This window comes from Triturus cristatus, chromosome 7, assembly GCF_964204655.1.
Source record: "Triturus cristatus chromosome 7, aTriCri1.1, whole genome shotgun sequence".
Classification (NCBI taxonomy): Eukaryota; Metazoa; Chordata; class Amphibia; order Caudata; family Salamandridae; genus Triturus; species Triturus cristatus.
In genome coordinates, this window is record NC_140590.1 from 1,167,470,017 (window position 1) to 1,167,482,042 (window position 12,026).

Below are 12,026 nucleotides of genomic sequence, written 5' to 3' on the forward strand. Positions count from 1 at the left end.
AATTGGACAAAGGGTGCTTCAACACCTGTTTGCAAAGTCTTCCTTTCACCACAGCCTCCCAGGCGTGGGAGAAACCGCTACATAATCTGATGCACAGCATGTGAATCCAGAAAAGGATTCATGCTGCAAAACAGAATGGTTACTTACCAGTAGGAATAGTTTTGCAGCTTGAAGAATTTTCTGGATTCACATGCGACCCTCTCAACCTCCCCTGTAAGGAAAACAAACAGTTGGGGAAGCAAAGGACTACATTAGTATTTTCAAAACCATCTCCAGGATTACAAAACATAATGAAAACAGAAAAAAGAATCCGAAGATGGCCACCACGCACGTCGACCTCCAGGATACCGCCTGACGTCACACAGGGGATTTACCTGGCACCAAATGGTGGTCGACAGCGACCAAAACAAGAAGAAAAGAAAAAAAGACAATTCCGGACCCAACCACTAGATTGCGGAATGATGCACAGCATGTGAACCCAGAAAATTCTTCAAGCTGCAAAACTACTCCTACTGGCAAGTAACCATTTTGTTACCCTGTAAGCATCTGTTCTTGACATGTAGTGCTGTAGATTCACATGCACCCACCCTCCACCCCTGTAGCCCGTGGCCATTGTAGTTCCTTTACTTTTTCATATGCTTGGACATTTCTTTAATTACACTTACTTTACACTCCATTCACAACCGTCCGCGAGAAAACAATCTTGACATTGGAGTCGATCCCCATGTGCATTATCATCAGGAGTCGTCATCACTCCACCTTGTGACCCGAAAGACTTCTTCAAAGAAAAAAAGTTGTACACATCCAGACCCAACACTAGATGGCAAGATTATGCAAAGCATGTGACTACAGCACTTAATGTCAAGAACAGATGCTTGCAGGGTAAGTAACATAGTCTAGAGTAGCTCTTGCAACCAGAAGTCTGCACCAGTCTGACAAACTGGTGTAAAGGTACATTTCTTGGAAGTCTTGATTAAATAGGAAGATATAAACTCCTTTACTAAACGTGAGAGGAAATTGTTGGGTGAAATACTTTGCTTAAAATGCAAGCATCCCTAATATCAATTTATTATGTTTTTTGGTGTGTGCAAATTACCTGTGGTCACCAATGGTAATTAGGGACAGACAATTGTGGTAATGCTGAAGGGCTCTTCAGGTGAATGTCCTGTCTTTAAACTTAAGAAGTCTTGTGAAGAATCCACAGCTGATCAGTGTAATAGAGACGTATGGGGAGCTTTAGGTTGTTGACATGTATTAGATCTGGTTTTGGGTCTTTAAGGTTGTCCTCTGTGGAGGGTCTTGGTGCAATCTGAAGAATGTTCTTGTTTTTCCTCATGCAGTATAGCTCTTGAATACATTGTTCCTTACTTGCTGAATCAACGTTTACTCCATTCTGACTGGTCTTTGAAATTTCTTTCCTAGACCCAAATCCAATGTTTGGACAGAAAGATAATTCTGCGGCCCACAGCTTTACAAACCCCCAGGATATCTGGAATAGACTTCGTCGCACACCACCTTCCTTTCCCACTGCACCAGCACAAGTGTGGACCAAACCGGGAGAGGCAGAACGTAGCTTGCACGAAAAGGAGAGGGAGAATGAGAAACGGACAACTCCAGTGATAAAAGATGAGAAGGACAGGTGAGTATCAAGCATTTAGAAGGGTACATCTTATTCGCAGGTACCTCACATTCGTCACATTTCCATTCATGTAGGTGAAGTCCAGTGCCAATGGCGCTTGGAGCATATTTTTGCCTAGAACAGTAATAATTATATTTGAGGCACTGATGGATGTGCAGCTATCACCCAGACATGCAGGATAGCTTTATTACCTCAGCCCTTCCTCTGCTGGAAGAGAGCAGATGTATTTGTATCCATAGTGATGGTCACTGAGGTTTCATCAGTTTGGGATCTTTCATAGATTCACATTCTTGAATCATCCCCTTTGTCGTAGTGGGAGTCCCACAGTATACTTCTAAAAGCAGTAGTTAATACTACCATAAGCTACAATGCAATGAACAGTCACTGCAATAGCCTATCATTTTTTACAAAAGAAAATGAACTTAACTAGTAGCCAGTCGGTGTGAGAAAGTGGCTCTGTATATACTGTTCCCAAATAGGTACAGTGTGTACAGAGTCCACAGTCCCCAGAGGTTTGGCAGAGGCTAAAGTTAGATATAACCTTACTCTCTAAAATGGTAGCTTGGTCGAACAGTAAGGCAGAATCAGAGGACAGTGTAAAGCATTTGTTGTACACGCTCAGTCGGCAAATGGGCTCACACACTCAACTGATCTCTAGGCCAATGGTTTATATAAAAAAAATGTTTGTTTTATTTTAGAACCAACAATAGGTATTAAAATATACTTTCTCAGGATGAGAGGCTTTAGTTGAATACTTTTGCAATATGCAATTGACTTTTGTAGATAGTTACAGGTTGTTGCAATAGGCAACACAATTTCAAACACAATAATACATTGATCTCAATGGAAGTTTTAGGTTATTTGCAATAGATTACTTTCAGGATTACTTTTCTAACTCCAGGACTGGATCCTAGATTCAGTCCTGGGACAGTTCTTGGAAACAAGTGAGTAAAGTCGACTTAAGTTACTGTTGTGATTTGTATACAATATTTTGCTATTTTAAAAGTTGATAAATTTCATAGAAAAAACAGTCAATGATTCCCTAGGGGAGAAAATTCAAGTTACAGGTATGGTATGTTCTCGTTACTTTTGTAATCCAGTACTGGGTGCCTAGATTCAGTACTGGGACCTTTATCCAAAACAGGTAAGTAATTACGTTTTCAGATATTATACGATTTTTAACGAATATTTAAAGATTGCAGAAATTGACACTTAGAAGAAATTTCACAGAAAAACAGTCAATGATTTCCTATAGAAGAAAATTGGGTTAATGGTAAGTACGGTTGTGAGTACTTTTCAGGGTCAGTGCTGGGCACCAAGATCCAGCACTGGGATCTCCCCTAATAGCAGGTGAGTATTTTCGTTTTCGTTACTCGGTTGATTTTAGGTGAATATTTTAAGTTTTAGAAACTCCACACTTAGAAGAAATTTCCGAAGAAACTAGTCTGTTACCTATGGAGGAAAATTGGGTTATCAGCTTTTGGGTAAGTACTCGACTGGCAGAGTTAAGGTTCTGGGCACAGACTCAGGGGTCTCCCAGGGTCAGGTAAGTACAGTTGTTACACCCTCAGCAGCACTGGGGCAGCCGGGTGCAGAGTGAGTTCGGCGTAATGTTATCCTGTGGGAGGCAGGGGGGGGGCCTTGGTTGGTGGCTGCTGACTAGCAGGCCACGCGACTGTGGGAGCTGGGCTCCTGGTCACTTGCTCAGGGCAAATGGGGAAGTAGATGGGTGTAGAGGTTACACTGCCAGGGCCACTCGGGCGGCTGGGTGCAGGGTGCTTTTGAGCCTTCGGGTGCTCAATGGTTTTCAGTAGGAAAGCTCCTGGATGAACAAAGGCTGCAAGTTCGGGACGAAGATTCTTCAGGTGCCACCACCACTTCAAGAGGTTAGTTGGAGGATAGGTAGGTACCCAGGAATTGGGCACAGGGGGCCGCAGGGCGCCGGGTGCAGGGGTGCCTTTTGGTGTTGGGAAATCTTATCCTCTGTTGATCGCGGTAGGGGGGGGTACCTGGTTCTGAGGCTGCATGTGTCATCAGGAGCGTCGAGGTGAGTCCTTGGGTGCCGGATTCGGGGTCGCAGTCGCCGGGGGGACGTCCTCGGGGTCTTTGTTCACTCCGGCACATGCCAGGCTTGGCAGGTGTAGTGTGCAGGGTTCGCGGTTCCGGGCTGATGCCAGGGGTTAGAAGCTGGTTTTGAGCAGAGCCACTGCTCATGGGAGTCCCAGGTGCTCAGAGTCCAAAGGTAGTCCGGTCCTCCGGGGTTTGTGAGGTTGCTGGCCACAAGAGGTGCTGGGATGTAGCAGGAGCAGGTTTGAGGGTCGACAGGCCGGTAGGGCTGGGGCAAAAGCAGTTGATGTCTTAATCTTGATTAGCAGCTGCACGGCAGGTCTTCTTTCTGTCCTTTTTTTCGGAATCTGTGGAAGGATGGTTCAGGGTGCCCCTAAATACTAGATTTAGGGGCGTTACAGGTAGGTAAAGGGCAGGGACTAATGGGTCCCTGCCCTGGGGTGGGTACACCCCCTATCCTGCCACTCTCATGTGGGAGGGGGGTAGTAGCCTAGTCCTGATTGGGCAGGGCCTCCCATCCTCAAGATGGCGAGTGCCCGGAGATGTGCTTCACCTCGCCTCCCCCACCTGAGGGGTGGGCTTGGCAGGCTGGCACATCCCCTGTCCTTACTTGGGGTTTCCGGCCAGTCTTCCTGCCAGTGTGGGGGTTAGAACCAGTGGGGGCCAGTTTGCTGGGTACAGCAAGTGACCTGGGGAAGCTCACAGAGGCGGCATGCCTTTGAAGCTTCCCCTGCCCATCCTGGGGGAGGAGACCTAGCACCTCACCCAGGATGGGCATTGTTGCAGGCCCAGGAGAGCGGGGGCTCTCCTACCCAGGGGTCCAGCAACATGTCTGCTGTGTGGCTGCCTAGGCATCCTCCCAGACCAGACGTGGATTGTAGGTTAGGTTTCAGGGGGCATCTCTAAGATGCCCTCTGTGGTGCTTTGTACATTAAATCCCTCACTGGCATCAGTGTGGGTTTAATGTGCTGAGAAGTTTGATACCAAACTTCTCAGTCTTCACTGTTGCCATTATGGTGCTGTGGAGTTCGTGTTTGACGAGCTCTCAGCACCATGTACTCTTAAATGGCAGCACTGCACTTACAGTGCCCAGGAATGGACCTGGGTACTGTAGGGGCACAGGACTCGTGCTCCTGTGTCCACACCACAGGCATAGGGCACCCAGCTAGAGGGGTGGCTGATGTATGCCAGCGCAGTGTAGGTGGTGGGCATGGCACACAGGGATGTGTGCCATGTTGACTCTCTGTTTTGTCTTGTACCCAGACACTCAGCCTGCAAGGGCAGTGTGTGTGTGTGTTGGGGTACAGGGCCTCGAAGGGTGGCACAATGAGTGCTGCAGCCCTTAGAGGCCTTCCCTGGTCACAAGGCCCTGGGTACCTAGTGTACCTGATTGGCAGGAGTCCAGGGCACACTCAGTCAATGTACATTCAGCAATTCAGCAAAAAGTGGGGGCATACCATGCAAGAAAGATGGCACTTCCTCACACTGTAGATCATATACGTTAGCATAGATCGCCATCTGGTGTTGGGCCCGGATGTTTGCACTTTATTTTTCTTCGGAGAAGTCTATGTAATCACGAGGTAGGTGACTCCTCCCTTTGGTGATAGTGCGCATGGGCATCTACTCCATCCCCAGATTGTTTTTTTCCGCCATCGGGTTCGGATGTGTATTGCTGTGCTCTGGTATAGTTTTCGAACCCCTTCGATGCGCAATACTCTACAATCGATGGTGTTGTCTGTCGATAGTAGTTTCCCATTCGACGCGCATCATAACATTTGTAAAACCTTGGAACTGGAACTTCGAGGCGGGCCGTCATGCCTACCCATGCCGACCACACCAGTCAATGGAACGGACTCCATTTAATCTATGTCCTGTGTGTCGTGCTAAGTTCCTACGCATCGACCTGCACCAGGTTTGCAACATGTGCTTATCCCCGGAACACGATGAGGAGGACTGCCAAGCGCTTTGATCGTACCGATCGAAAAATACTCTTCATGACCGTCTGGCTCGATGCCACGAAATACGAGACAGCGGCTCCGTACCGGACATCTTTGGCGAAGATTCAGAGGTCCCCTATACAGACGTAAAGGCCGAGGAAGAAGAAATGGTCTCAGTCTCCGAAGCCAATTCTGACATGGAGGAAGACCTGAACATCACCCCGGGTCAACATACCATGAGTACAAATCCCCCATGAGACCACACACCCCAAAAAAAACCTAAGACTCCAGCATCACCCCCGCTCTCGAGCTCGGGTCAATGCCAACAAAGTTTCTAACCCTCCGGCCCGGCTACGAGACATAAGGGCAAGCCTTCCTGCTCTGGCTCGAAACACCACCTTCGGCAACAAAACATAAACCGCCTCATGTGCCACACCCTACATTGCCGGCACAGAAGACACCTTCGGCACCGAAGGCCGCTGAGCCGAATAAGCTTCATAGCTGAAAATGTCCACACTAAAATCCTCGGCACCTAAAAGCTCGGAACAGCCAACCTCCGCACCAAAACACTCGAAGCCAAAACATCCCTCTCTGAAATATTCAGGTTCTTAACACAAAAGTAAGCATTCGGCGCACAAAAGACCCTCATGAATTTTCCACCCCGAAACCCATTCCTAAGGACAAAGACACTCCTTCCAAGGAACTTCCATCTGAAGACATTGTTTTGGACCCAAAACAGGAAAAATTCGTATTGATCCCAAGACTGGACACCTTACAGCCACTCTTCCAAAAAAACGGAAGCTGCATCTCTCACAGGACTGTCCTATTACTCTGAAAAAGGAGGATATGGGTACTAACCCTTCTTCCCCTTACACACCTCCTTCTCCATCTAACCCACATCTTCTAATTGCACCATCAAATTCACCACCACCCCTATTTTCACCTGACCCACAGGTTGATGAATATGGGGACGAGGTTGGGTATGAGGATCAGGACATAACACAAGACATTCCACAGGACACTGATCCATGGGAAGATTACAATCGAGACCCAGATCACAATAATGACTCTGACCTGTATCCCTCGAGACCCTCCCCACCTGATGACAATATAGGCTTTGTACAGATTATTAACAGGGCTGCTCAATACCACAGAGTTGAGCTACACTGAGACCCTCTAGTGGAAGATTTTCTTGTGGAGACATTCACAGAAGTCCACTAATACTTAACCCATGCTCAAGGCCATGATAAACGCGTGGAAGAGGTCTTTAAGGACCCAGTTAGAGCCAGAATATTGACCCCTAGAGTGGATAAAAAGTACAAGCCTGCTCCTACAGACCCTGCATATATTAGGGGACAGTTGCCCTTAGACTCTCTTGTCGTATCTAACGGCCGCAAAAGAGCAAATTCCCAAACTACTGGCGACGCCCCTCCTGATAAGGAGTCTAAATTAATAGATGCATCAGGCAAACGAGTTGCCTCGCAGGCAGCTAACCATTGGCAAATCGCCATTGCTCAGGCCCTGTTAGCACGCTATGACAGAGCTCACTATGATGAGTTAGAAAAACCCATCCAACACTTGCCTGATGAGTACAAGACAAAGGCTAACGACTTCATTCAAGAAGGGAAGCTTGTCACCAATACTTCCATAAAATGTGTACTAGATGCTGCAGACACAGCATCTCGTGCCATCAACACCAGCATATTATTACGCAGACACGCTTGGCATCTCTGGATTCAAGCAGGAGGTCCAATCCTCCATACTCAATCAGCCATTCGTTAAAGAGCATCTTTTTGGGCCAACAGTCGACACTTCACTTGAAAAGATTAAAAAGGACACCGAAACTGCTAAGTCCATGGGGGCCTTGCAGTTACCTTCCAGCAGGGGTTCCTTTCGCCTCTCCTTTTATAGAGCTGGCTCAAAAACAGTGTTGTCAGAGACTCCCTCCTCCTCTTATAAAAACAACCAATCCACCTCCTCCAGAGGTTATTTTCGAGGAGGCTACATGGGAAATAATATCAAGGGGTGAGGCAGAGGTAATTCCACCCGCATTTTCCCTGCCAATAAACAATTAACCTCCACTACCCCCTGATCATTTAACACCTGTCGGACGTCTCTCACAGCTCCTACCTGTCTGGAATTCAATCACCACAGACAAGTGGTTAATACAGATTATCAAACATGGTTATTGTTTGGAACTTACCAGTACCCCACCAACAATCCTTCCGCGACAGCGTACAATGTCATCAGAACATCTCATCCTGTTATAACAAGAGGTTGTCTCTCTGTTACACAAACATGCAATAGAACCGGTCCCAATACGTCATCAATGAATGGAAGTGTACACCCTATACTTTTTGATTCCAAAAAAGGACAGCTCCCTCAGGCCCATATTGGACCTAAGACAACTAAACCTCTACATTCAATTGGTCTAATTTCCACATGATCACCCTTCAGCAGGTGCTCCCATTACTTAGGTTTGTGGTGGGTGGACAGCATTACCAATTCAAAGTCCTCCCATTCGGGGTAACTACAGCACCAAGAGTCTTCACCGAGTGCCTAACAGTAGTCGCAGCTCATTTAAGAAGACAACACATTCAAGTCTTCCCTTAGTTAGACGACTGGCTAATAAGAGCCAAGTGGCAACACAGCTGCATACATCACACTCCCAAAACAGTTCAGCTGCTGCATGACTTGGGATTCACTGTCAACCTCACTAAGTCTCCTCTTCAACCCTCCAATACGCAAGCGTACCTAGGAGCCACACTAGACACTTGCAAAGATCTAGCGTATCCCAACCCAGTCAGAATACATAACATGCAAACACTAATATCAGTTTCAACCACAGCACTCACTACCAGCACAAGTGTTTATAAAATTAATCGGAATGATGGTGTCTTTAATTCTAATTGTTCCTTACACAAGATTTTAAATGCGCCCCCTACAAGAATGCTTAGCACATCAGTGGAACCAAGCTGAAGGTCAGTTAACCAATCTGGTGTTGGTGGACGGCCGCACTCCTCGCTCTCTGCAGTGATGGAACACACAAAACCTTTCCAAAGGGAGGCCATTCCTCAACTCGGTTCCACAGATAGTACTCACAGCAGACGCATCCCTCACTGGTTGGGTAGCTCATCTTCAACAATATAACATTCAGGGCATATGGACACTACAACAAAAACAACTCCACATAAACCATCTGGAGCTGCTAGCAATTTTCTGGCATTGAAAACTTTTCAACTACACATAGTAGGCAAGGCTGTCCTTGTCCGTACAGACAATATGACAGCAATGTACTACATACAAAACAAGCATTTGCAATGCAATAGGTCCCGCATTTGCAGGAGTTTGAGTTATTGGCATTGTAAATGACGATGACTTTTATTTCTTTGTTTCAAAACCTGGAAGCGGTGTGTAAACACGCACTTTAAACTTATAGTCCTTGCTTATGAGAAGCAAGGCTGGCAGTGAAAGAGGTGGTTACTGGCAGCATTGCTTCTCCTAAGCAACGACTAGATGTACAAAGTGTGTGCTTATGCACCTCTTGCAGGTTTGCAAAGCACATAAATAAAAGGCATTGTCATTTACAATTCCAATAGTTCAAATTTTTGCAAATGTAAGACCTATTGCATTGCAAATGCTTGTTCTTGCATTGGTGTAAATGTCTTTACTTATGTGCCCTTCCACTAGGCAGAGTTACAGCCCCCCCCCCCCCCCCCCCCCCCCCCCCCCCCCACCCTTCCCCCAACCAACCCTTTCTATTAACATGGGGCTATACACATTATACACTAGGGTCTCGGACCCTGGCCTAGAAACCAACACTACAGCACTCCATGGCCAGAGCATTTATAAGTCCTGTCCGTAGGGCAAGCCTAGTAAGACTCCAGATACAGGAGTACTCGGCCCAGAAGTACCCTTTCAGGACTGGGTACGAGCACAATAGTCGCACCTGAAGAGATATTATGCAGATCCTTAAATTCAACTAGGACAGTTGTCTCCAGCTTAACAGAGTCTATTTGGATTGCCAGCTCATGAGCCCGTCCTAAATATTCATTTTTATTTTTTAAATCTAAAAACCAAAATTGGGCGTCCTCAATTATTAATCTCGTAATCTTTTCATTGATTTAACTTATTCGGATAAAAATGGCGTGGGTGAGTAACGCTACGAAGATTACACACGCCGAGGTTGTAAGAAAGTGGCTCTGTATATACTGCACCAAAGTAAGGTTCAGTGTGCACAGAGTCCACAGTCCCCAGAGGTTTGGCAGAGGCTAAAGTTAGGTATAACCTTACTCTCTAAAGTGGTAGCTTGGTCGAGCAGTAAGGCAGTATCGGAGGACAGTGTAAAACATTTGTACACACTCAGTCAGCAAATGGTCTCACCCACTCAATTACTGAACTCTAGGCCAATTGTTTTGTATATAAAAATATATAGTAGTTTTATTTTAGAACCAACAATAGGTATCAAAATACTTTCTCAGAATAAAATGCTGTAGTTGTATACTTTCAATAAGCAATAGATTTTTAAATGCAATAGTTACAGTTGTTGCAATAGGCAACACAATTCAAACACAATTATAACATTGAGCTCAAAGGGAGTTTTTAAGTAAATGCAATTTCAGTTACTTTGCGTATGATTTTCTTAATCAGGGCTGGATCCTGGATTCAGCCCTGGTGCATTTCCTGTAAACAGTTGAAAGAAATCGTTTTTGTTACACAGGCGATTTTTAAGGATTATTTGTATGTTTCAAAAATCGACACATAGAAGAATTTCTGGCAAAAAACCTGGCAATGTTATCCTATGAAGGAAAATCAAGTTATCGGAAAGTACAGTTGTAATTACTTTTCAGGGTCAGTGCCGGGCACCAAGATCCAGCACTGGGATCTCTCCTGATAACCGGTGAGTAATTTCGTTTTCGTTGTTCGGCTGATTTTTAGTGAATATTTTAAAGTTTCAAAACTCCACACTTAAAAGAATTTCCAAGTGAAACCAGTCAATGATACCCTATGGAGAAAAAGTGAGTTATCGGCTTTCAGGTAAGTACTCGACTGGCAGAGTTAAGGTTCTGGGCATAGACTCGGGGGTCTCCCAGGGTCAGGTAGGTACAGCTGTTACACCCTCAGCAGCACAGGGGCAGCCGGGTGCACAGAGTTAGGCCCAGTGTTAGCCTATGGCGGGCAGGGGGCCTTTGGTTGGTGGCTGCTAGCAGACAGGCCACGCAGCTGTGGGAGCTGGGCTCCAGGTCACTTACACAGGGCAAGTAGGGAAGTAGAATAGGATAGATGTTGCACTTACAGGGGCACTTGGGCGGCTGGGTGCAGGGTGCTTTTGAGCAGTCGGGCGCTCAATGGATTTCAATGGAGAAGCTACCAGATGAACAAAGGCTGCAAGCTCGGGGACGGAGATTCTTCAGGTGCGACCACCACTTCGAGAGAAGTTGGGAAGCTGTAGGTTAGGTAGGCACCCAGGAGTTGGGCACCGGGGGCTGCAGGGCACGGGGTGCAGGGGTGCCTTTTGGCATCGGCAAATCTTAGCCTCTGCTGGTCGCGGTTGGAGGGGTTCTTGGTTCTGAGCCTGCAGGCATAGTCAGGAGTGTCAGAGGGTCCTTGGGTGCTGGATTCTTGGTTCCAGTCTTTTAGAGTCACAAGGCAGTCAGGTCCTCCAGGGTTTTCGAGGTTGCTGACCACTGGAGACGCCAGGGTTTAGCAGGAGCAGGTTCGAGGGTCGACAGGCCTGTAGGGCTGGGGCCAAGTCAGTTGGTGTCTTCCTCTTGTTAGCATCTGCACGGCAGGTCTTTCTTCTTGTTCTTCTTGCTTGTTTCGGATTCGGGATCTGAGGAAGGAAGGTTCAGGGTGCCCCTAAATACTAAAATTGGGGGCATTACAGGTAGGTAAAGGGCAGGGACCAATGGGAGATGTGCTTTACCTCGCCTCCCCCACCTGAGGGGTGGGGTTGCCAGAGGCTGGCACACCTCCTTTCCTCCCTTGGGGTTTCCCACCAGTCTTGAGTACAGCAAGTGGTCTGGGGAGGCTCACAAAGGCGGCATGCCTTTTAAGCTTCCCCCTGCCCATCCTGGGGGAGGAGACCTAGCCCCTCGCCCAGGACGTGCATTGTTGCAGGCCCAGGAAAGCGGATGGCTCTCTACTCAGGGGTCCATCGACATGTCTGCTGGGTGGCAGCCTCTCAGGCAGGACGTGGATTGTGGGTTAGGTTCAGGGGGCAACTCTTAAGTTGCCCTCTGTCATGCATCTTACATTAAATCCCACACTGGCATCAGTGTGGGTTTAATGTGCTGAGAAGTTTGATACCAAACTTCAGTCTTCAGTGTTGCCATCATGGTGCTGTGGAGTTCGTGTTGACGACCTCCCAGCACCATATACTC

At 47.1% G+C, this 12,026-nt stretch overlaps 1 protein-coding gene across 3 annotated transcripts in view; it reads left to right on the plus strand.

Moving 5' to 3' along the window:
- Window positions 1–12,026, plus strand: part of FBRS (fibrosin) — a 460,820-nt gene that overhangs the window by 432,441 nt on the left and 16,353 nt on the right. For all 3 annotated transcript variants that reach the window (XM_085618447.1, XM_085618449.1, XM_085618448.1), the window contains exon 18: window positions 1,423–1,639. In XM_085618447.1, the coding sequence (XP_085474573.1) occupies window positions 1,423–1,639 (217 nt within the window). The remainder of the gene's footprint in view (window positions 1–1,422; window positions 1,640–12,026) is intronic.